Source organism: Rana temporaria, chromosome 4 (genome assembly GCF_905171775.1).
Source record: "Rana temporaria chromosome 4, aRanTem1.1, whole genome shotgun sequence".
In the NCBI taxonomy this organism is placed as follows: Eukaryota; Metazoa; Chordata; class Amphibia; order Anura; family Ranidae; genus Rana; species Rana temporaria.
The window spans coordinates 130,011,557-130,038,248 of NC_053492.1; the positions used below are offsets into that span (position 1 = coordinate 130,011,557).

At 43.7% G+C, this 26,692-nt stretch overlaps 1 protein-coding gene across 3 annotated transcripts in view; it reads right to left on the reverse strand.

The window, feature by feature from the left end:
• The window catches only part of PXYLP1 (2-phosphoxylose phosphatase 1), a 55,610-nt gene that overhangs the window by 20,839 nt on the left and 8,079 nt on the right, over positions 1–26,692 (reverse strand). Inside the window, exons 1-2 of one of the 3 annotated variants that reach the window (XM_040349056.1) lie at positions 7,083–7,256; positions 2,051–2,107 (exon numbers count right to left, since the gene is read on the reverse strand). The exons of 1 other annotated variant lie outside the window; for it this stretch is intronic. In XM_040349056.1, the coding sequence (XP_040204990.1) occupies positions 2,051–2,107; positions 7,083–7,107 (82 nt within the window). In that variant the 5' untranslated portion in view covers positions 7,108–7,256. Of the gene's footprint in view, positions 1–2,050; positions 2,108–7,082; positions 7,257–26,692 lie in introns of those variants that run through there. One more of the 3 variants, XM_040349054.1, reaches the window with a different exon arrangement.

The following is a 26,692-nucleotide window of genomic DNA, read 5'->3' on the forward strand; positions in this document are numbered from 1 at the left end:
CTGTGGATACAAGTGTACATGACCATCTGTTGAACAGAGGTCCATCTGTTCTGGTAAGCGCGTTTGGCTTTCTAGTGGAGGATTCTGTCACCTACATATCACCAGTGGATTAGACCTCACCTTTCTTCACGAGGGATCTCACCTTCCAGCTTGGGACTTGTAGTTCCTTTTTATTGTTAGATGGACTTTTCTTCCCTCAATTTTATTGTGCTGCACTAAATATTTTATTAGGTCATACATTATACATTATTTTTCATTCAACCAACAGGTTGACAATAAAAAAGTGCCAATTCAAGGTGCATGGGGAGAATCGCTCCTGCTGTACTATGGTGTTCTGATGGCGGGAGTCTTCCCCGCCATCAGAACACGATTGGTGTTGCTGGCTATAGCCGGTGGCACTGATCGTTCAAAAAATAACCCAACCGGTGGGTTGTACAGATGTTGACTGATAGATTGACTTCTTCTGCACAGCAAAGGTGTCCATACATGGATCAAAATTCAATCTGTCCCTGCGGAACCGGGCAAATTTCGATCCATGTACAGTACATTCAGCCTCTCAGAAGCTATACCTCATTAACATACAAAGTGGAAGGGCGGTTTCTTCAAAAACTGTATTCAAATCTAGTTTAGAACAGATAATGAAGAACTTCAAACACAGTACATGGAAAAAAGAAATGTTCCTGGACTGCTGCACTCCGATAGGCGATTTATTAAAACAAAATGAACAAAGGATAAAATCCAAAGCTGTATAACATCCAAAAATTCATGCAACACTGCAATCAACTGTAGAAAGTGGACATAGGGGACAAAAAAGCTAACATGTTTCACATCATGGATAGATGCTTAGTCATAGCTTAGGTCGCAGGGCTTGGAGCAGTACTCTTTTCCATCAAACACAGTACAGACAGGAATAATTATGTTAAACATTACTCAACAGACCCCTTCAAAACACTACGGGCCAGATTCAGAAAGAATTACGTTGCGCAGCGGCGGCGTAACGTATCCCATTTACGTTACACCGCCACAGGTTTACAGCGTAAGTGCCTGATTCACAGAGCACTTACCTGTAAACTTGCGGCGGTGTAACGTAAATCCGCTCAGCGCAAGCCCGCCTAATTCAAATGGGGCGGGCACCATTTAAATTAGGCGCGCTCCCACGCCAAGCGTACTGCGCATGCTCCGTCCATCAAATTACCCGACGTGCATTGCGCTAAATGACGTCGCAAGGACGTCATTGGTTTGACGTTAACGTAAATGGCGTCCAGCGCCATTCACGGACGACGCGGGAACGACAGCCATACTTAACATTGCTTAGACCACCTAGGAGGCAGCCTTAACTTTACAACGCGTATCGCTACGGAAACGACGTAAATTTAGATTGACGGGCATCGCGGACGTTCGTGAATCGCCGTAACTAGTCATTTTCATATTCTACGCCGACCGCAATGGCCTCGCCACCTAGCGGCCGGCCTAGAATTGCAGCCTAAGATCCGACGGTGTAACACAAGTTACACCTGTCGGATCTTAGGGCTATCTATGCGTAACTGTTTCTATGAATCAGTCGCATAGATACGACAATCGTATCTCAGAGATACGACGGCGTAGCAATTTTTTTTTTTTTTGTAAGTTTTGCTATGTTAATGGAAACATGTAACATATATAAAGTAGGCGTTATCCCAATGTGGCTGCAAAAAAAGTAGAAATACACTTTAATAATTTACAGACATGAGTCAGCACAGGAAAAGTACCCTCATCAGCAAAAGAGGGAATAATCGTGTTTGTAGGGGCCCAGATTGTGTCTGGCATTTTATGAGTGTCTGTGACGGCAGACGTTTTTTTCATTATGCACGGTGCATATAATGTCCTTGGGAAGGACACAGCTGGTTGCTTCCACATCTGATCTACATGTAGGCTTGCAGACATGCACATGTTGAATCAATACGTTATAGTAAGGTTGTGATCCCCAGCCACTCTGGCCCCATGTTAATATGTCTAATTCTGTTTATATCTATAATAAGGCAAAACGATTCAGTATAACGCTAAACATTACCTGGGAGCATGTGGGATTGTGAGTTTAGCTGCAAACTGACAGGCAACCATCTGGTGACTGCAGAGACACAAAAACACAAACAAGAATCAGTATATTTAATAAAAACAGTGAAAGCCAAAAGGTAGAATGCAAAGTGCAAGATGTATCATTGGCAAAAAATGGTTATAAAGTCTAAACATTTTTTAGCTTAAAAAGAGGAGTTCCGCCCCCCTCCCCCAGCAAAAATTTTAAAGCCAGCAGCTACACATACTGTAGCTTCTGACTTTTAATATTAGGACACTTACCTGTCATGGAATCCAGCGATTTCGGCACCCCAACCAATGTTTCCATCAGCTCTCAGGTGTTGCCACCGCTATTGCCTGTAAGGGAAACTGGCAGTGAAGCAGCCGATTTCTTACTGAGCATGCGGGAAGTGCGCTGCGCTTTCTGAATGGCGCGGCGGTGAGGAAAAGAGGAGGGGCCAAATCTTTAAGTGATCTTTCCTTGGGGAAATCTCTCAAAAGTGGGGACGGATACCTGTCAAGAACAAGAGATAAGTTACACCCACTTTTGGGTGTAACTCCACTTTAATGTATTCCTTGCATTAAAGTGGTTCTAAAGGCAGAAAGTTTTTTTATCCGAATACATTCCATGCATTAAAATAAAAAACTTGCTGTATGCAGCAGCCCCACTCATACTTACCTGAGCCCCGTCTCTATCCAGCGATGTTGCACGAGAGACTTGGCTGTCCAGGGCTCCCCCTCCTCATTGGCTGAGTAGCTGCGAAGCGCTATTGGCTCACACTGCAGTCAATAAAAGTCAGCAAGCCAATGAGGAGGGAAAGGGGGAGGGGCCCCCATAGCAAGCTGATTGCAGTGGGGACGTTCATAGGTGGAAGGGACCAGGAGCGTCATTGAGGGACCTGAGAAAAGTAGGATTGAGGCCACTCTGTGCAAAACCACTACACAAAAGCAGGTAAGTATGACATTTTTGTTATTTTAAACAAGAAAAAACAAGACTTTAGTATCACTTTATGGTAAAAAAAATGTTTAGGCAACAGTATAGCCTCTTCTTGCCCTTGCTGAAAAAGGCTGCTTTACATACACTTCAACCCTAATCAATGTGCCTTTCATTTTTTCAATACTGCTGTGCAGATAGCATTCTTAATAAAATCAGGCACCAAATCTTCCTTCCAAGATATAAAACAGTTCCAATAGGCTGTAGTGTTGGCATCACTTTACTCAACTCCAGTGGCACCATGGCTCAACATGTACATTGTATATGGATCTCTCCCGTAACTTTGCTTCTACCCACCTCTGTTCACAAAAGCTGAATGGATAGCCAATACCACCTTGTGTCATGTCTATCAAGTATTTTGCATATTTTATCTCCTCCCCAGGTTTATGCGATTATTTTACAGGTTGCCAACTAAAGCCCCTGCAGCGAACCAGACAGAATCGATTTCAGAAGTCAACTTTGTGGTACTTTTACAACTTATTTTGTTACGATATGTAAATCCTAACAATGAACTTCTCCTATATTCTCCCTTTTGTCCTGTGCACTCTGCAGTGTTATAGTTCGACCAATAACTAGAACTTCTGCTTTAAAGGACCCCTGTCCACCTGACGTGCCACATTTGGCATGAATTTTTTTTTTCGGGGGTACCCAGCTCCCACTTCCGCTCGGGGCGCCTAGGTGACTTGAGCGGAAATTCTCCTCTCCCCCTTCCTCCCTGCAATCTTCTGGGACACGTCACAGATTGCCCAGCCATTTAGGACGCACAGTGCACACTCCGCTGTGAAACCACAAGTTGTCACAGCCGGGTGCCCACACTAGTGATGCCAGCGCCGGGGAGAGAACCGAGGCCTCAGGTGGCTGCATCGCTGGATCATAGGACAGGTTAGTGTGTTTATTAAAAGTCAGCAGCTACACTTTTCATAAACACAGAAATAGGTGGAACTCCGCTTTAAGCAGGTTTATCAGAGCAGAGCTTACCTCTTAACTAAACAACTTTCCCTTGTGTTATAGAGAGGGAAAGTTGTTCTGTAGTACCAACACATTTTCTGCCTTACTGTGACAACGCTATTTCGTAGATACAATATGGTGAGTGAGCGTTGTCAACCTAGGACAGGAAGTATGTTACTGGCAGGATCACCAGGTGAAATAAAGACAAAAACTAGTTTTGCTCGAGTTTAAATATACTTTAGAAAACACATTTTCTTTGAGAGATGTATGGGGCTGCCATTATTATGCTTCCAAAAAATGATAGTTACCTGGCTGCCCGGATAATCCCATAACTTTACTAATCGTGTCACTGACTTGGAACAAACATGCAGATCAGGAGTTCTAAAATCGTTCTTCCACCAATGGCTGCATACTTTTTGCTGGTCAGCTATTGTGAAAGTATCAAAGTGAGAAACATGAAACTAGCAGGCTCCATTTTTCTCTCAGTACAGGTTTCCTTTGTTGGTATTTTTTAAATCAAAGTGTACAAGTGACATGGGCAAATTACAAAATATACTGTACAATATAACTAAGCCCTGCACCAAATAGCATTTCATCAGATGTTCAAAAAGCACTACGATGTATCTGGCTTCTGAGTGGTTCCTCCATAGAAATATCCAGATAAAAGAGCCAAGGAATAACAGCCCAGAGCAAAGCCATGGATATAATGGAAGGATGAAATGGTAGAAGAGATCTCTCTACCAGGGTGAAAGGCACCATTAAGATATGAGAAGAGTGGGAATCTAATCCTTCCCCACTGTACCCAAAAATGACCCCCTTCTTAAAAAAAAAATCATAAAAAATAAAAAAAATAAAAATTCACTCTAAACATTGCGCTTAAAAAGCTTGGTAATGTGAATTTGTTTTACCAACTTACGATGCCTATGCACTAGATGTTATAAGTGTTACAGTGCCTTGCAAAAGTATTGACCCCCCCTTGGCATTGTTTGTGTTTTGTTGCCTCGCAACCTGGAATTAACATGGATTGTTTGAGGATTTGCATCATTTAATTTACAGAACATGCCCACAACTTTGAAGATGTTTTTTTTTATTGTGAAGCAAACTACAAATAGGACAAAATAACAGAAAAAGTCAATGTGCATAACTACAGGTATTCACCTCCTGAAGTCGCTTTGGATAAGTCTCTATGAGCTTGCCACATCTTACCACTGGGATTTTTGCCCATTCCTCCTTGCAAAACTGCTCCAGCTCCTTCAAGTTGGATGGTTTGCGCTTGTGAACAGCAATCTTTAAGTCTAACCACAGATTTATCATTGGATAAAGGTCTGGGCTTTGACTAGGCCATTTCAACACATTTACATGTTTCCCCCTAAACCAGTCAAGTGTTGCTTTAGCAGTGTGTTTGGGGTCATTGTCCTGCTGGAAGGTGAACCTCCGTCCTAGCCTCAAATCACAGAGTGGTACAGGTTTTGCTCAAGAATATCCCTGTATTTAGCACCATCCATCTTTCCCTCAACTCTGACTAGTTTCCCAGTCCCGACTGCTGAAAAACATCCCCACAACATGATGCTGCCACCACCATGTTTCTCTGTGGATGGTGTTATTTGGGTGATGTGATGTGTTGGGTTTGCACCAGACATAGTGTTTTCTTTGATGGCCAAAAAGTTAAATTTTTGTCTCATCAGACCAGAGTACCTTCCTCCATACTTTTTGGGAGTCTCTCACATGCCTTTTCCCAAACTCAAAATGTGCCATTTAGTTTTTTTCTCAAAGCAATGGCTTTCTTCTGGCCACTCTGCCATAAAGCCCAACTGGATAGAGCGTACAGCTTATAGATGTCCTATGTACAGATACTCCAGTCTCTGCTGTGGATCTCTGCAGCTCCTCCATGGTTACCCTAGGTCTCTGTGCTGCCTCTCTGATTAATGCCCTCCTTGCCCAGTCCGTGAGTTTTGGTGTGCGGCCATCTCTTGGCAGGTTTGTGCCATGTTCTTTCCATTTGGTTATGATAGATTTGATGGTGCTCCTAGGGATCATCAAAGATTTGGATATTTTTTTATAACCTAACCCTGACTTGTACTTCTCAACAACATTGTCCCTTACTTGTTTGGAGAGTTCCTTGGTCTTCATGGCAGTGTTTGGTTAGTGGTGCCTCTTGCTTAGGTGTTGCAGGCTCTGGGGCCTTTGAAAAGGTGTGTATATGTAATGACAGATCATGTGACACTTAGTTAGTGAAATTATGTCCACCTGTGTGCAATCTATGTGACTTCTGAAGGTAATTGGTTGCACCAGAGCTTTATATGGGCTTCATAACAAAGGGGGTGAATACATACGCACATGCCAATTATCATTTTTTTATTTCTAAAAAATAGTTTTATGTAAATATTTTTCTAATTTTACTTCACCAATTTAGACTATTGTGTTCTGATCCATCACAAATAATTCAGAATAAAAAACATTTAACTAAATGCTGTAATGTAATAAAATAGGTAAAAATCCAAGGGGGTGAATACTTTTGCAAGGCACTGTATATTTCTTGTAGGGTCACTGTATTCACCCCTTTTTTGAAGTAGCCAAAAGGAGGTATTAGTGACAAAAGAAAAGAGCAAGACAGGCAAACCTTTCAGATGGAAACTGGTTTCTTCAACTGAAGAATAATACAGTTTGGAGAGTAGAAATCTGAAAATTAATCAATCATTAATAAATGGAACATTTTTTTTTTTTTTTTTTTAGAGTGCTTAGTGATCTTCTAGAAAAGTACCTGATCTTTTGTTGCCATGGATGGAAAATCTGTTTGCATGCTCTCTGCTTAAGCAGATATATACCTTATAGTATAGTTGTGCAATGATATTAAATATATATCTAAATTTACCTTTACAGTATGCACAAACACAACAAAGGTACAGAAACTTTCCCAGCAATTAAGTGATCACACATGGAAGAAGGGACACATTCTCCCCTAATTCAAATGGTGTGCTAAAAAGGTATTTAAAGCAACAAATAAGATAGATGTAATTTATAGATAGGTTGTAGTACTTTATCATAGTTCCATACAAGCCATACAGAACATCAAGAATAAAGAATATACCTAGTAGAAGAAGAGCAAAATGCATTTTGCCGCCGCCGTGTTGTAGCCGTCCAGATGCCGTCTAGTATGGAAATGGTAATGTTTTGCTCAAACACACTGTATATTTTTATTCTTTGGCAGAGCACCTCCTAAGGACGGACAGGACTGCCTTTCACAGCGTTGCATACCTAACAGCTGATTCAGTTCTCCGTTCAGGGAAACCGACAGCTCTGGACCACAGGAAGAATGGCTGTCTTGTTCTCCATGGGGCTAACATATAAATTACATATTTAAAAGGTTTTTGGTGGTTTCCCTGCAGAAACTCTTGCAAACATGTCCAATCCTTTTGCACAAGGAATTCATTCGTCACACACAATTTAATGTGGGTATATCAGTAAAATATATACTTCACATGAACCAGCATTATACATTTTAGAATTACAAAATCACACTATTATTTTATTTATTATGTGCCTTATGATCTCTAAAAATTAAAAAACAGCTGTTTCTAAGCTTTTAGCCTAGGAAACCCAAGGCAGGCCATAGATGATGCGATTTTCTTTCCTGCCAACACGGGTTTCAGAAATGAAAGTCACTGGATTCTCCCATCAACACAGTCAGTGTTGATGGAAGAATCTCTCCTGCGGAGCTCTCCCAGCGGAGGAACCCTATAGCCGTTGGCAATAATTCCACGTATAAATCTTATATGTTGGTTGTACCTAATTCAACTGCTGGATCAACATGTGTACAGTCTGCCCATAGATTGTTTGAATATCAGGCCGGTCCCCGCTGAACCAGCTGAAATTTGAACCACCTACGGCCAGATTCACTTACATGGTCACTGAATACCAATCGTCATTCATTGTTTGAATACCTGAACACTGACAGCATCTGACTAAATGCAGTTGTTGCTCAGCCGGCAATTTTTTCCCCACTTCATTAAATTTCTCAAAGGAAGTTTGTCAAGCCAGGTGATGTCAGCAAAGTCCCCCATGGCTTGAACTTCAGCCAAATTCAAGCCTTGTATAGCTAGCCTTAAGCCGGCCATATCTCAGACGGTTCAGCAGGATTCGAACCATGTATGGGCAGGCTGAATGTACTCAAGTTGATCAATCGATCAACTTGGGTACAACCAGCCTGCTGGATTTTACATGCGATTAGTGCCAATGGCCATAGGCGCTAGCACTATCCACTGTCTTCTGTCCCCGTCGGAAGAACACAATAGTTTCACAGGAGGGATTCACCCATCAACACTGACTGTGTTAATGGGGGAATTGAGTGATTTTTAAAAGTGCTATGTCTATGGCCAGCCTTAGACGTGGAGTGAAATAAGAGGACCATCAAAGCAGAAAGGAAGCAAATACGACTGTGTATGCTCAATAGATAATTACAAACTGAATATATAGGCAAGGTTTTAAAAAACATTAAAAGACACTGTTGAAATTATCACCATTATGCTTGTTCCTTTCACATATACAGTGCATCCGGAAAGTATTCACAGCGCTTTTTCTAAATTTTGTTAAGTTACAGCCTTATTTCAAAATGTATTAAATTCATTATTTTACTCAAAGTTATACAAACAATACCCCATAATTACTATGTGAAAGAAATTTGTTTAAAATCTCTGCAAAAAAACAAAAAAAAAGGAAAAAAATAAAAACAAAAAAAATAAAACAGATGTACATACAGTGTACAAGTATTTAGTCAGCCACCAATTGTGCAAGTTCTCCCACTTAAAAAGGTAAAAGAGGCCTGTAATTGTCATCATAGGTATACCTCAACTATGAGAGACAAAATGTGGAAACAAATCCAGACAATCACATTGTCTGATTTGGAAAGAATTTATTTGCAAATTATGGTGGAAAATAAGTATTTGGTCTCCTCTACAAACAAGCAAGATTTCTGGCTCTCACAGACCTGTATCTGAGGTTTTGTAGAGAGCATTTGGATGATCCAGAAGAGGATTGGGAGAATGTCATATGGTCAAATGAAACCAAAGTAGAACTGTTTGGTAGAAACACAACTCGTCGTGTTTGGAGGAGAGAGAATGCTGAGTTGCAACCAAAGAACAGCATACCTACTGTGAAGCATGGGGGGTGGCAACATCATGCTTTGGGGCTGTTTCTCTGCAAAGGGCACAGGGCGACTGGTCCATGTACATGAAAGAATGAATGGGGCCATGTATCGTGAGATTTTGAGTGAAAACCTCCTCCCATCAGCAAGGGCATTGAAGATGAAACGTAGCTGGGTCTTTCAGCATGACAATGATCCCAAACACACTGCCCAGGCAACAAAGGAGTGGTTTCATAAGAAGCATTTCAAGGTCCTGGAGTGGCCTAGCCAGTCTCCAGATCTTAACCCCATAGAAAACCTTTGGAGAGAGTTGAAAGTCAGTGTTGCCCAGCGACAGCCCCAAAACATCACTGCTCTAGAGGAGATCTGCATGGAGGAATTGGCCAACATACCAGCAACAGTGTGTGACAACCTTGTGAAGGCTTACAGAAAACGTTTGACCTCTGTCATTGCCAACAAAGGATATATAACAAAGTATTGAGATGAACTTTTGGTATTGACCAAATACTTATTTTCCACCATAATTTGCAAATAAATTCTTTCCAAATCAGACAATGTGATTGTCTGGATTTGTTTCCACATTTTGTCTCTCATAGTTGAGGTATACCTATGATGACAATTACAGGCCTCTCTCATCTTTTTAAGTGGGAGAACTTACACAATTGGTGGCTGACTAAATACTTTTTTGCCCCACTGTAAGTATTCAAAGCCTTTGCCATGACACTCAAAATTGAGCTCAGGTACACCCCCTTTCCACTGATCATCCTTGAGATGTTTCTACAACTTGATTGGAGTCCACCTGTGGTAAATTCAGTTGATTGGATATGGTTTGAAAAGGCACACGTCTGTCTATATAAGGTCCAATGGTTAACAGTGCATGTCAGAGCATAAACCAAGCCATGAAGTTCAAGGAATTGTCTGTAGACCTCGAGACAGGATTGTATCGAGGCACAGAACTGGAGATGGGTACAGACATTTTTTTTGCAGAATTGAAGGTCCCAATGAGCACAGTGGCTTCCATCATCTGTACATGGAAAATGTTTTTGAACCACCAGGACTCTTCCTAGAGCGGGCCACTCGGCCAAACTGAGGGATCATGGGAGAAGGGCCTTAGTCAGGGAGGTGACCAAGAACCAGATGGTCACTAACAGAGCTCCAGCATTTCTCTGTGGAGAGAGAGGAGAACCTTCCAGAAGAACAACCATCTCTGCAATACTCCATCAATCAGGCCTGTATGGTAGAGTAGCCAGACGGAAGCCCCTCCTCAGTAAAAAAAAGCATGACAGGCCTCCTGGAGTTTTCCAAAAGGCACCTGATGAAACAAAGATTGAACTCTTTGGCCTAAATGGTTTCTGGAGGAAAACAGGCACAGCTCATCACCTCGCCAATACCATCCCTACAGAGAAGCATGGTGGTGACAGCATCATGCTGTGGGGATGTTTTTCAGTGGCAGAAACTGGGAGACTAGTCAGGATCAAGGGAAAGATGAATGCAGCAATGTACAGAGACAACCCTGATGAAAATCTGCTCCACGCTCTGGACCTTGGGCTGGGGCGAAGGTTCATCTTCCAACAGGACAATAACCCTAAGCACACAGCCAAGATAACAAGAGAGTGGCTACGGGACAACTCTGCAAATGTCCTTGAGTGGCCCAGCCAGAACCCAGACTTGAACCCGATTGAACATCTCTGGCGAGATCTAAAAATGGCTGTGCACTGACGCTTCCCATCTAACCTGATGGTGATTGAGAGGTCCTGCTAAGAAGAATGGGAGAAACTGACGAGAAATAGGTGTGCCAAACTTGTACCATCATGCTAAAAAAGACTTGAGGCTGTAATTAGTGCCAAAGGTGCTTCAACAAAGTATTGCGCAAAGTCTATTAATACTTATATACATGTGATTTTTTTTCTGTTCTTTATTTTGAATAAATTTGTAAAGATTTCAAACAAACTTCTTCCACGTTGACAATATGGGATATTGTTTAAAGAATTTTGAGGAAAATAATGAATTTAATCCATTTTGCAATAAGGCTGTAACATAACAAAATGTAGAAAAAGTGAAGCACTGGCCCGGATTCAGAGAGCAATTGCGCCTGCGTAACCATAGTTACGCAGCGCAATTGCTTACTTGCGCCGGCGTAACGAATGCTCCCGATTCAGGAACCTCGTTATGCCGACTGCAGCCTAAGATATGCGTGGCATAAGGCTCTTATGCCCGCATATCTTAGGCTGCATTCTTGCGATGGCCGCTAGGTGGCGTTCCCGTTGTGCTCAGCGTATAGTATGCAAATTGCATACTAACGCCGATTCACAATGTTACGCGAGCCCTGCGTACGCAGTTTGCGTACGGCGGTCTTCGCGTAAGGCTGCCCCTGCTATTAGCAGGGGCAGCCAATGTTACGTATACCCGTCGTTCCCGCGTCGCGAAATTTGAACTTTACGTAGTTTGCGTAAGTGAATCATGAATGGCGCTGGACGCCATTCACGTTCACTTTGAAGCAAATGACGTCCTTGCGACGTCATTTGCCGCAATGCACGTCGGGAAAGTTTCCCGACGGAGCATGCTCCTCTACGATCGGCGCGGGAACGTGCCTAATTTAAATGATTCCCGCCCCCTACGGGATCATTTAAATTGCGCGCGCTTACGCCGGGCATTTTGCCGGAGCACCCACGCAATTTACGGAGCTACTGCTCCGTGAATCGCGGGTAGCGCAGAAAATTTGCGGGGGCGCAGGGCAAAAACTGCGCAAAGGTACCTGAATCTACCCCACTGTGAATACTTTCTGGATGCACTGTATAGAGTATAGCTAAATTTTACAAAAATATCTAGGTCTAGGCCAGAGATGTATTATGGCCTAGGCTGACAAGGCCCAGGCCTAGGGCGGCACTTTTTGCGGGGGGCAGCGGAAAAGCCCACCCTGTCCTCCTGTGCTCATCCCACCCTGTCTCCCTGTCCTCATCCCACCCTGTCCCCCTTTGCTCATCCCACCCTGTCCCCCCTGTGCTCATCCCACCCTGTCCCCCTGTGCTCATCCCACCCTGTCCCCCTGTGCTCATCCCACCCTGTCCCCCTGTGCTCATCCCACCCTGTCCCCCTGTGCTCATCCCACCCTGTCCCCCTGTCCTCATCCCACCCTGTCCCCCTGTCCTCATCCCACCCTTTCCCCCTGTGCTCATCCCACCCTGCCCCCATGTGCTCATCCCACCCTGTCCCCCTGTCCTCATCCCACCCTCCCTCTGTCCTCATCCCATGAAAATGACAGGACGGGTCTTAAAAAGGAAGGGGTGCGTCATATATAAAGTAGGGGGTGCGCGAGTTTCACCAGGCCTAGGGCAGCACAAAACCTAAATACACCCCTGGTCTAGGCCTTATTTATCAAAGTGTGTAAAGTAAGGTTGGCTCCTGTTACCCGATCCAATCCAATTCTTCCTTCCATTCTCCAACTGTTGTACTCCAATTCAGATTAGTGTAGTTGGCTCCTATGGAAAAGTTCATCCATTGTGTACTTTGAACAGAACACCTGTTATTATTTTGCTATTTCTTTCTTTTTAGCACCACAAGCATTTTCCTGCCAGTCTGGTTTGGCAAGCAGACATATCTATAAAGATATGCAAAGTGTAAGGATAGGTACACCTGGTGCCTTGCTGTGCACTGTCTGTTGTGCTGACATGTGTGGTCCTGAATGCTGACCACATCAAAAACAGGTCAGTAATGTGTTATTTAATGTTTACAGATCACAGGTTACAAACCGAAATAAGAGAGACACATTTCACATGATGCGAAGATATAGGAAACATTTGTAATATTTGTAAGTATGCAGTGTACACGTACAACATAGCAACACGGTATCAACTTAGTTATTAAGCATGGCAGATACAGAAAAGCAAGCAGTCATAAAAGCAGTTTCAGTTGATCATGGCTCATAAAAAGCCAGACTTTACAGCGTGCTGCAAGATGTTTCCAGCAACATATTTAAAGCTGCACTCTAGGTAGATATAAAAGACACAAATTACTGACTACTCTATGGAGGATTACAAGAGACTGATACCAGGTACCGGTACTTACATTTGAAAATACATGTACAGTAAAACCTTGGTTTGAGAGTAACTTAGTTTGAGAGCGTTTTGCAAGACAAGCAAAATGTATTCATACATTTTTACTTGATATACAAGCGATGCGTAAAAGTGTAACAATATGGTTACATTTAAATAAAGGTACAACATTTAGCAACATATTGATACCCTTAGGGGTGCCTCTCTTCTCTTTAATACAGTAAAACCTTGTGTGACAGGAGTGACTTTGAGTCGGGGGTTTGTGCGGCTAGGCTTGCCCTGGAGAGTTCTAGAGGCTCCTTGTCCAGCTTCCCCAGGCCCTCTTATGCACACTACCACCTAGGGCGCAACCACAGCCCCTGTCCTGTGTGAGCTCGGCTCTCCTCTCCTGATTGATCTTTGTGTGTCGCCACCAATCCCTCATGTGTCCCGCTGAGCTGTTATATCTTCTTAGACAGGTGTATCACAGCGCTGCTCCGGGACTCCTTTGCTCTAGCCTGTCCCTCTGGTGCAGCGCTGAGTGTCTGTGTGTGCAGCGAAGGGGCGGGGCTCAATGGAGATGGGAGCATTGAGAGGAGCAGCTGACCTCCGTGGAGCGGGTGGATGGCGCTGGCCTGGCCCCGGCGGGGAGATGGTGCTGGCCTGGCCCCGGCGGGTAGATGGCGCTGGCTTGGTCTTGGTGGGGACACTGTGGAGCAGGTAGATGGCGTTGGCCTGGTCTCGGCGGGGACACTGTGGAGCGGGTGGATGGCGCTAGCCTGGCCCCTGAGCAGAGCCCTGATGATGGTTGATGAAGCCACAAATAGCTGAGGTAAAAAAGGAGGACGGATCCTCACCGAACTACATTAAGCTGTATGTGGAGTGGGGGTGCTGTGTGGTGTGTGTGAGAGTCAGGTGGGCCAGTGTATGTGTCAGGTGGGGGGGGGGGCAGTGTATGTGTCAGGTAAGGGGGGGGGGGCAGTGTGTCAGGTGGGGGGGTCAGTGTATGTGTCAGGGGGGGGGGCAGTGTATGTGTCAGGGGGGGGGTCAGTGTATGTGTCAGGTAAGGGGGAGGGGGTCAGTGTATGTGTCAGGTGGGGGGGTCAGTGTAGGTGTCAGGTGGGGGGGGTCAGTGTATGTGTCAGGGAGGGGGGGTCAGTGTATGTGTCAGGGAGGGGGGGGTCAGTGTATGTGTCAGGTAAGGGGGGGGTTAGTGTGTCAGGTAAGGGGTGTCAGTGTATGTGTGAGGTAAGGGGGGTCAGTGTATGTGTCAGATAGGTCACATTTGTTGCATGGGCAGAGTAAAGTGAAGTCAGGGGCGAAAATTAGGATTCGCCTAGGGTGACAAAGATCTCCAATAGGGGCACAGGGTGCTAGTCGGATTCTCTTTACAGCCACACTAGAGCCTTGTAAAATGTATATAATAAGTGCTGTACATATTGTGTGTATATTGTGTGTTGGCTGTTGTGTACTATTTGCTGTGATGGTTTGGGGTTCTATTGTCTATTGTGTCTGTCTGCCTCAACTATTAGGGGATGTACAAGTGTCTTGCTGTGAGAAAAGAGGGAGGGGGGATTCCTCCAACAGCCCCCTGCTAAGACTGTTTACTGATGAGAAGTTGGAACACACCTGACCTGTGTCACCATTGTCATTGGACAGTTTAACACTCCCTGTTTCCCAAGGGTGGGGGGAGTTTTTGAAGTGAGAGATCTGTTAACATGTGCTTGAATAAAGAGTCTGTTGGTTTTTACCCTAGACTGAGGTGTTGTCTGGTGATCTTGGAAGGTGCTGGATCTGGACAGAGGAAGCATTAATGGCGGACCTAGATATGTTTGAGGACAGAGGGTTCGTCACACCTTGGTTTGAGAGTAACTTGGTTTGAGAGCGTTTTGCAAGAGAAGCAAAGTGTTTTAATACATTTTGCCTTGATATACAAGCTATGTCTTGATATAAGAGTAGCGTCATGTCACAACTGAGCATAAAAAAGAAGAGAGGAGCTTATTAGTGTAGCAATATGGTTACATTTAATGAAAGTACAACATTTAGCAACTTATTGCTACACTTAGTGTCCAAGGTTTTACTGTACTCTGTAGCTCCTGCTGGATTTTGCTTCTAATCCCCTTGCAGAGGCTTCCAATTGTGGATGGAAATTTTATGGTTACACAACCAATCACATTGCTATAATCTTTTAATATTCAATATAAACTGAAGGACCTATAAATAAATGGTTGTGGAACGATTCATTTGAGTTTCCATTATTTCTTATGGGGAAATTTGCTTTGATATACAAATGGTTTGGATTACAAGCATGCTTCCGGAACAAATTATGCTCACAATCCAAGGTTTTACTGTATTCGTTATTTATCACACAACTACATTAAGACCCCTTTCACATTACAGCACCCGGCCGTTAGCGATAAAGCGCTGCTTGTTTTTGAAGCGCTTTAGCGTTGTTTTAGTGGCGCTTTTCCCATTTTGCGGTGCTCTCAAATCGCTTTTAAGGTGATTTGGAAGCGCTGCCCATTCATTGCTATGGGAAGGCGTTGCGGGAGCGCTGTTTACAGGGCTCCCAACCCACCCCAAAAATGCTGCTTGCAGGACTTTTCGTAACGCCCCGCAAGCGCACAGCCCTAGTGTGAAAAGACACACTGCAATGAATGGGAGGCGGTTTTCAGAGGCTATTTCTAGCTCTAAAGCACCTGAAAACCACCTCAGTGTGAAAGGGGTCAAAGTGTTTTTTTATATCATTCACTGTTACCTAAAGTAACCCACTTACCTAATCTTTCAGTCTTTCCTTAGACTATCCCCTCTCCCCATACTTATTCCCTCTACCAATTTAATTTATGTTTTTTTATATCTGCCTGGAGTTCAGCATTAGGGGAACAGTTACCATGGCATTTACAATACATGTATATGTTGTATAGTGAGGTGAGGGGCGCTATATCAAAATAGTGGATGCGTGTCACAATGTGCGTTTGAGTAGTACACAGTGTAACTGTGTACCCAAATCTATGTGAAAAACCAAACAGATTATAGTCTAAACTCTATAAGTACAATAGTGCCAAATACTGTGGAAAAAAAAAAAATATATATAAAAAAAATAAATAAAAAAAAATAATTTAAAAGAATGTCCAGCAAATAAATAGTTAAGTGCAAAATGGATCCAGTGTTTTATCAAGTCCAGGTGCAAAATGCAAATAATCCAATCCCAAATCGCAGGGAAAAGTGCAAATGCTAAAGTGCTTGTGAATCTTCAAAATAGCCAAAGTGCGAGAAAGAAGTGATCCACCTTCACCTATAGGTCACCAGAATAATAATGGATGGCTCCTTACCACACGGTGTTGACCAGATTACTTAAAATATGGTCGATCAGGCTTGTTTTAAATGAGGATCAGCAGGGTCTCATTGGGTTCCAATGTCAGCGATTGCAGCAAATGGTGTACCAAGAAAGGAGAAGAGATACCACCATAGTGTAAAACCGTCTTGAAGACGGTTTAACTGAAACGTGACGTCAAGGCGGTATCCGAGCGCACACGCATAGCCACGCACTTCCGGTCTCACTGGTTGATGGACAACTAGCGGTGGAACGCACGCTAGTGGACCAGGACGCGGCCATCTCTTATCTTGTCTTACTATCCCCACCACCTACAGCCTCAGTGCCGGGAACGGGCACCAGCAACAGTAAGAGGCCATTTGGCATTGTAATTTTAACTTTTGTATATTAAATGGTTTTACACTATGGTGGTATCTCTTCTCCTTTCTTGGTACACCATTTGCTGCAATCGCTGACATTGGAACCCAATGAGACCCTGCTGATCCTCATTTAAAACAAGCCTGATCGACCATATGTTAAGTAATCTGGTCAACACTGTGTGGTAAGGAGCCATCCATTATTATTCTGGTGACCTATAGGTGAAGGTGGATCACTTCTTTCTCGCACTTTGGCTATTTTGAAGATTCACAAGCACTTTAGCATTTGCACTGTTCCCTGCGATTTGGGATTGGATTATTTGCATTTTGCACCTGGACTTGATACAACACTGGATCCATTTTGCACTTAACTATTTATTTGCTGGACATTCTTTTAAATTATTATTATTTTTTTTTTTTTTATATATTTTTTTTTTTTTTCCACAGTATTTGGCACTATTGTACTTATAGAGTTTAGACTATAATCTGTTTGGTTTTTCACATAGATTTGGGTACACAGTTACACTGTGTACTACTCAAACGCACATTGTGACACGCATCCACTATTTTGATATAGCGCCCCTCACCTCACTACACAATATATGCAAGTCAGTCACCTGATTTTATTTGGGAGCAGCTTCACTCAGTTAGTCACTTGATTTATCAAGTATATAATTTAGTGTAATTCATTTGGCGCGAGATTTCTTTTTCCTGAATACATGTATATGATTACCGAACCACATCCAGGTATATATTACACACTAACGCAAATATATTAAAATATACAGGAAAGTGGATCTAATTTTAAAAAGACATGATTCTCAAATGGAAGCCTCTTCTACCTGTATGCATTTAAAACAGATGTGTATATATATCTAAAGCCTTGTACACACAGGCCGAATGTTGGGTGGCATCGGCTGGTTTAGTAGAAAAAAAGCTGACATTCAGCCAGTGTGTACAGTAGCCAGTCCAACAGAAGCCAGCCGCTCGTTCAAAGAGGCATGACCAAAAAAGGTGTGCCGATCGGCTCAATATCAGTGCTCTCAGCCAATGGCACATAGTACAGCGGCTCCTCCTGAGCTGTCAGTTTTTTTTCACTAAAAAACTATTAGTGTGTTTTAGGCATAAGGGTGGCACACAATTATCGCATACCTAAAAACACACAAAAGCCAAGAGGTATTAAAGTGGTTGTAAACCTCAGGCATGAAGTATGAGCAAAGAATATCCTTCTATAGTGTGTACTTGTCTCGATTGAAAGCACAAAGTATCATTTCAGTCTGCTGCCTCATTCCTCTGCTATCAGCATGAATCACGTCTGACAATTTTTCCTGACACCAAGAGAAAAAAGGTGACAGGGGAGGGAGCTCCAGCTGATTGACAGCCTCAGCTCTGTTTCTGTGTAAAGGGGGTGTGTCTCTTCCCTCCAATCAGCTCTGCAGAGTATAACTTCAGCTCTCTGCCCCCATTTTTCTGAGCTCTCAGACAAGCTTATGTCTTATGTGTATCACCTGAGGATAGTCCTTTCACAAAGGGTCTTGTTTACCCCTTGTAATAGCAATACAATTGAATAAAAACAAATAATAATAAAAAGTGTAAAAAAATAAATAAAAATGTTTTAACAAAATACTTTTGAAAGCACTCACATTCCCCAGTAAAAATGCAAATGCGCATGCAAGTCCGGCACATATATATGTAGATGGTGATTGGACGAACCATGTGAGATAACGATGCGACAAACCTGGATGTCTGTAAAAGGCAATTACAGCTGAAGTGTGGAGAGATTTGTTAAAAAAAGTCCAAAACACAAGGGTTAAGCCTTGTGTAGGAAGAGTGCACTTCAGGGATATAATCCATTGTGACACACTTTCCCAAATCAAAGTCACTCCCAACAAAGGATGGAAAGTTATTCCAGTTAAAGTAAAACTATGGGCAAAACTATCATGCGTTTCCTGCATTTAGATGCTCCTGCTTTAGCCGAGGGTTTAAAGTTCCTAATCGGATCCTGAGCGCAAAGTATTCTTGTTTTCTCTAAAATGACTGCACCCAACCACAAGTAAATGCACAATGTGAATGGCACCTTTGAAAAATCATTGCATGCACGCAGATTTATTTATAACTGCTCTCAAAATGCATATAAACTCAGGTTTGACAGTGCCAATGTGAATGAGGCCTAAAAGACTACCAGACCTCCTTGTACATGAGTAGACACTTAAGGTGCTTACATGTTTCAGCCTATTACTATGCCACTAAAAAGAAACTTCCCTCTTTGTATATTTGATAATGGTTTAGTCTGAGGCAGAGCCTGGCGGGCTAAGCCAGCCTCAGGATTTCTAGATCCTAAATTATGCAACTTATGCCGCATACACACGATCGGAAATTCCGTCAAAAGTCCGATGTGAGCTTTTGGTCAGAAATTCCGACCGTGTGTAGGCTCCATCTGACTTTTTCTGTTGGAATTTCCGGCAGCAAAAATTTGAGAGCTGGTTCTCAATTTTTCCGACTGGAAAGGTTCTTGTCGGAAATTCCCATCGTCTGTATGCAATTCCGATGCGAAAAAAAAACACGCATGCTCAGGAATTTTTCTCGGCTCGTTGTAGTGTTGTACGTCACTGCGTTCTTGACGGTCGGAATTTTGTGTGATCGTGTGTATGCAACACAAGTTTGAGTCTCAACAAAAAAATCCACGGTTTTCTTGTTGGAATTTCCAATCGTTTGTACGTGGCATAAATGTTTTGGTTATAAAAATTCTCTACTTTCTTACTATTCAACTGGGTATTTTGGATGTCAGGGCCCACTTTTTGTGTGCCAACACCTCTTAGGCCCCGTACACACGAGAGGATCGATCCGCTGAAATTGATCCGCGGATCGGTTTCAGCGGATAGATCCGCTGGTGTGTACGATCCAGCGGATATTTATCCGCGGATATATTTCGGGCCGACCGATTTCCAGCGGATAAAAATTTCTTAGCATGCTAAGAAATCTATCCGCTGGAATCGGCTCCAGCGGATCGATCCGGTGGTCTGTACAGACTCACCGGATCGATCCGTCCGAACCCATCCCTCGCATGCGTCGTAATGATTCGACGCATGCGTGGAATTCCTTATATGACAGCGTCGCGCACGTCGCCGCGTCATCATCGCGGTGACACGTCATCGCGATGGGAATTCGGCGCGGATTTCGATCCGATGGTGTGTACACTCCATCGGATCAAAATCCTCAGAGGATTTATCCGCGGAAACAGTCCGGAGGACCGTATCCGCGGATAAATCCTCTCGTGTGTACTAGGCATTAGTTTCATTCTTCATAACAGAGAAATTAAAATCAAGCAGAAAAAAAAAAATGGTACCCATCATAAGTAGGCTTGAAGACCCAGGAAAACAAGCGTAGCGTAGATATCTTACTAATGAGGTCTTCGAGACATACTAAAAAAGTTGATTGGTTAAACTCTCCAACACGTACTAAAAACCGAAATATGAGTTTTGGGTAGAATGACTGAGTGAGCAAGCACCTAGTAATTTTCTGGTGGATTTTCCTCTTCGCACACGGCTGTTTCATGTGCCAGTTAGTCCATACTTTTGGCTGATGCTCACTGTACAGCTGTGCTAATCTGGTCATGTGATCTCAGTCTACAGCTTAAACTGTGAGAATTGCTCTTCACTGATGAGGTCTGGGAGACAAAGAATCTAGTTACTTCACTTTCTAGGCACCATTATTAGGAAAGTTGCTATAAACACGCACGGTCGCAGAAATGTTTAGCAGATCCCATGAGATAATCCCACTTGTGACTTTAACATAAAAGTGCTTCAATTATTTTAGCCAAAAGCGCGGATTTCCTTGGCTGCTGTACAGTGTAGCCCTTTGTAGTGATCCTTCTCACAGATTAACTAGAATTGTTGGTACCGATCCAAGATCTGGCCACAGCTATTCTAACCAGGAAGCAAGTTGAGAATTGTAACCAAGGTCTTATGCTGACCGTAAGAAGCTCAAATTCGTTTTACTAGCATTATTCCAGCTTCTAAGGTTGGATGTCTCTGGATCGCCCATGCTTGCATCTTAATGCTCTTTGTGTGAAGAACATATCTAGACTCTCCTGGAAATAGTCTTGTTTTGGGGGGAATACTACTTATCAAAAAATCCTGGCGAATAATTTGCTGGGGGTGTCTGTTTTGTGAAATGGAATGTGTAACTAGGGTAATACCAGTGTTTCCAGAACATGACAAGCAATGTAAGATAAGGATCATGTAAAAGTATAAAACATTTACAAATATACTTTAGCCAAAGAACACCAGACAGAACTTCTGGTATTCTAAAGTAACCATTCCCATCTAAAGTAGATAAAGCTTTGAGCACTCTTCATGCAATACTCATGCCTTGTTGATGTTCCTTAAAAATTGTAATGCAGATCCCTTTGGAATGTTACATGATCTATTTGATAAATATTAACATAAAAGTGACTTTTACCAGAAGTGGGGTGTTATGGAACAACAAGGCAGTTGCACTAGGAACATTGGGGGTTATTTGCAAAAGGCATATCCACTTTGCACTACAAGTGCAAACTACAAGTGCAAAGTGCACTTCAAATTGCACTGCAAGTGCACTTGGAAAGTGCAGTCGCTGTAAATCTGAGGGGTAGATCTGAAATGAGGGGGAATATCTGCTGATTTTATTATCCAATCAATCTGCCAAGCCGAATGTTGTACAACTGGCAGTGGGAGGAAGTTGGGTTAAGAGCCTAGTAGGGTCATGTCTGAATGGTGCTGTTGTAGCAGTAGAACACAAGTAGGGGACTAGTATCAACGCAGCATGGGGGCCAACAGCGCATGGGAGCCAGCAGGCAACATCAGCAAACAGATTCTATTTGGCTTTACATTTACCTGAACCCCTGGTTCCGTCACTTTGTCATGCTGGCTCACGTTGGTCAGTCTGGGTAAGGGGGAGAAAAAGTCTCCATTCTTGTGCACATACGCCCTAAAGTCACATTATCGCGCAACGGACAGGGAATCCGTTATGGAGATGTCAAGTGTCATCGGTACCCGGTCTGTTGGAGGCGGAGATGCGGCCAGTAAAGTCTCTCTGTCCTTCCAGGGCTTTAAGAGATTCACATGATAAATTTGGTGTGGTTTCCTTTTGCCTGGCTGGTAGATTTTGTTGTTTACCTTCCCCACCATTTCGACAACCTCAAAGGGACCCTGCCACTTGGCTAGGAACTTACTTCCCACCGTGGGAACCAGTACCCCGGGGGTAAAAGTATGAACCTTGGCCCCCCCGATCATAGACCCTCCTCTGGGCCTCCAGGGCTTGCTCCATATGTTCTCGTACCAGGGGCAGGACAGCTGTGATTCGTTCCTGCATCAAGGAGACATGCTCTATGATGCTTCTATATGGGGTGGCCTCTCCTTCCCACGTTTCCTTGGTGACTTTAACCTGGGACCCCTGCTGTGTCTGGCAATGACTCTTCTCTCTGAGCTACCTGAGATGCTGGACAGCACTATGATCCCCTGGACAACCCTGCCGTGTGCCTTAACGTCTGCTGAACCTTGAACTCTCTGCTCCTCCCATGAACTTCCTGATTTAAGCCATGTCTCTGCACTTCCTGTTTCCCAGACTATTGTGCCTTCTTCAGCCAGTATCACTCTTGTTTTCCCTGCTGTCTATATTTTGCTACCACTCGTTATCGACCCTTGGCTTTTCCTCGACTACGCTTCTGCCACATCTCAACCTGCAACTACTGGTTACTGACCTTTGGCTCGTTTACTGACTACGCTTCTGTTTGATCCTTACCTGCTTATGCGCTACAGGACCCTGGCTTGCTTACCTCCTTGTGGGGCGATCCTGAGGACCACAGCCTGGTACTAACACGCAGCAAAATCCATCTCCACCACCAGGAGCTCTGGTGACTACTGTATAAGACTCCGCACCTCAGATGAGCCCACGTCATCCGCCAGGGTGACTACCTGTGTGTGTATCCTGATGGTTGGTGGTAATCGTGCAACTGCTATAGCAATTGGTCTTTGAGCCTGCAACTGCTATAAGTGTCATACACAGATCAGAGTATTCTGGCGGCAGGGAAGTCTCTACGCTGTCAGAGTACAAAGGCTCAGTGGGAAGGATTCACACACAACTTGGATGAGGGAATCAAGTGTAGCGGCCTGCTCCTGTTGGGCTGATGCTATTTTTAATTTAGGGGGAAGTCTAAGAGTTAATTGACTCAGACATGTAAAATTTAGAGCAAATTTGGCTTCTGTTCCAGCCATGGCTGTGCTGTAAGTGACCACTATTGTTCGCCTGGGGTGTTGTTTCTACTCCAGGCCAAGGGTGGCAGCAGCTAGGTCAAGGTGGTTTGGGTATTTCCCCTCGGCATCCAATCAGTGGGGGTTGATCAGCCCACTGTGCATGCTAGGGAGGGGTACTTAAGGAACAGACGTCATTGGACGGGGTTGTCGATCCTGCGTCTGTTGTACCACCACCCCGTGTGTGGCCCTCCTGGCCGGGGGTGCGTGTTCCTGTAATCCTGGCTCTGGATCACGTTGGTCCAGGGTTGTGATCTGTTAGGTAGACCCAGTAAGCAGATTGGGTCTACGTTTTCAAGGGTAATCCTGTGCTTTACGTCTTGGAGGGAGGAAGCCGCTTGATGAAGGACCTATGTTGGAGAGGACCAAGCACGAGGCTGGTTTCTCAAGAGAGGCCTTGAACTTCATCGAAGGATGCACTGTTTACTGAAAGGCTTGATGGTGATCGCCTGTCAATTCCAAGTACTGCAAGAAGTTCATCTAGAGAGATCCGGATGCTGAATCCTGTGCTACAAGGATTTTGGACCGAAAGTGTCTCCATTTGTGGGAAGGTCTGTGGCAGAGACTGTACCATATTCCGTGAGCTATTCCGGCTGCTAGGTTAGCGAGAGAAACCTATCCTGGTGCGCAATACCCACTCTGGCTAGAGTGGCGACGAAAGCCGTGTCGCAGAAAGCAGGAGTGTTTCCCGACTGAAATATTGCACCTGAACCCATTTACCTACTACCCTTCCACCCCTTCAACCACTTATTTTATTCTGTTACCAAGTTCAGCAAATAAATCTTTAAAAAGGAAGTGTAAAGTGTGGACATTGAACTTTCTCTACTCTCATCCATCACCCTGGACGGCGAAGAAATAGAGGTAACATGCCGCCCAAAAATATCCAGCAGCTCCTTCGGGGGTAGTGCTAAAAAAGTTTTTTTCATTGTTTAACCCCCTAGCTGAATAAAAAAAAAAGACTAGACTAATCTATAGCCATGTCTCTGCACTTCCTGTTTGCCAGACTATTGTGCCTTCTTCAGCCAGTATCTCGCTCTCGTTTTCATTGCTGCTGTCTATATTTTGCTACCACTCGTTATCTACCCTTCTGCCTGATCTCAACCTGCAACTACTGGTTACTGACCTTTGGCTCGTTTACCGACTATGCTTCCAATTGATCCTTACCTGCTTATCCGCTACAGGACCCTGGCTTGCTTACCTCCTTGTGGGGCGATCCTGAAAACCACAACCTGGCACTAACACGCAGCAAAATCCATCTCCACCACCAGGAACTCTGGTGACTACTGTACGATACTTAGACTCCGCACCTCAGATGAGCCCACGTCATCCACCAGGGTGACTACCTGTGTGCCTATCCTGATGGTTGGTGGTAGTCGTGCAACTGCTATAGCAATTGGTCTATGAGCCTGACCCCTGATCATGACACTGTTTTTTCCAGGCTTTGTTTGCCCTGTGCATGCTCCCTATGCTCCGCTGATGCACCTTACTGCTACTAGTGTAAAGCAAGCAGTTTTGCTAGTTTACTCTATGCTTACTACAATTCCCATAGAGCTGAACGTGCCTGCATGATGATGTGTTGTCTCAGGATCAGTCAGGGGAAAGTGTCGACAAACACATATGCACGGGGGGCATGGAGAATGAACGTAGCCACCCAAGAAAGGGAAGTCTGAGAATAGCAGAAAAAAGCTTGTTATTGAGAGATGAAACAAAAGGAATAAAGAAACAGGTGGTACATTTTACTTCTATTCAAACATATTGTATTTATTTTATTAAAGATGTGAGTTTAGTGTTACCTTAAAGTGGTTGTAAACCCTTACATATACCCAGTGAAGTGACTGGACTCAGGTGATACACAGAGATGAAACAAATCCTTCTACATAAGTTGTACCCATCTATCAGCAGCTATCTCTTCTCTACCTCCGTTTAAAGTGCTAAATAAATTTATAAAGCTTATCGGAGCTGTCAGAAAAAAGGGGGCAGAGAGTTGAAGTTAGAGGAGTTCAGTGAGGAGAGATCTGAGATCCGATTGGAGGGAAGAGAAACAACCCCACCCACACAGCACACAGGAACATTTTTCTCTTGGTGTCAGGAATACTTGTCAGATGTGATTCATGCTGATATCAGAGGAACGAAGCAGAATACAGAGATTATATTTAGTGCTCTTAATTGAGACAAGTACACACTATAGAGGGATATACTTGTTCATATTTCATGTCTGAGGTTTACAACCACTTTAACCACTTGCCGACCGCTGAACAACTATGTACGTCGACAGAATGGCACGGGCAGGCAGAATGGCGTACGTCCCTTTAAATCTGCCGCCCAGCGGGCACGGGCGCACCGCCAGGGAGCATGTGCCCCGGGAACAGAGGCCCGCGATTGCGGTCGGCAAGGACAGAACAGGGGAATGCCTTTGTAAACAAAGCATTCCCCTATTCTGCCTAGTGAAACTGTCACTGATGACCGTTCCCCGTGATCGGGAATGGTCATCAGTGACATGTCACGTGTAGACACGCCCCCTAACAGTGAGAATCACTCCCTAGGAACACTTAACCCCTGCAGTTTCACCTAGTGGTTAACCCCTTCACTTCCAGTGTAATTTTTACAGTAATCAGTGTATTTTTATAGCAGTGATCACTGTAAAAATGACAATGGTCCCAAAATGGTGTCAAAAGTGTCCGATGTGTCTGCCATAATGTCGCAGTCATGATAAAAATCACTGATCGCCCCCATAACTAGTAAAAAAAAATATTAATAAAAATGCCATAAAACAGTCCACTATTTTGTAGAAGCTATAACTTTTGCGCAAACCAATCAATAAGCGCTTATTGCTATTTTTTTTACCAAAAATATGTAGAAGAATATGTATTGGCCTAAACTGTGGGAAAACATGTTTTTTTTATATATTTTTGGGGGAGATATTTATTATAGCAAAAAGTAAAAAATATAGAATTTTTTTCAAAATTGTCGCTCTTTTTTTGTTTATATATGATCCACAGCTAATCACGGCAGGTGGTGGTTCGTTTTTAGTGTTTGGTTTAACATTTTGTATTCATTTATTCTTGTTTTTTGGTAGCACTACCTAAACTCTCACATATATTGGTTTTGCGCTGTACCTCATCTTTTACCATAATAACCACCAAAAGAAAGCTCTATTTGTTGGAAAAAAAGGGATGTAAATTTTGTTTGGGAGCCACGCCGCACTACTGCGCAATTGTCAGTTAAAGCGACGCAGTGCAGAATCGCAAAAAGTGGCCTGGTCATTGACCACCAAAATGGTCCGGAGCTGAAGCGGTTAAGTAAGAAGGTATTTGTAGTAAATGTAAATGTGCTATCCTAAAGCCACCCATACATAGATCAAAATTCAGCCAGTTCAGCAGGAGGGAAGGCCAATTCCAATCCATGTATGGGCCGGTGGCTGTACAGAAATCGATCTACCAATCAACTTCTGCACAACCAGCCTGTTTGATTTAACCCTGCTCGATTAGTGCCACAGGCTATAAGTGTCATGCACAGATCAGAGTATTCTGGCGGCAGGGCAGTCTCC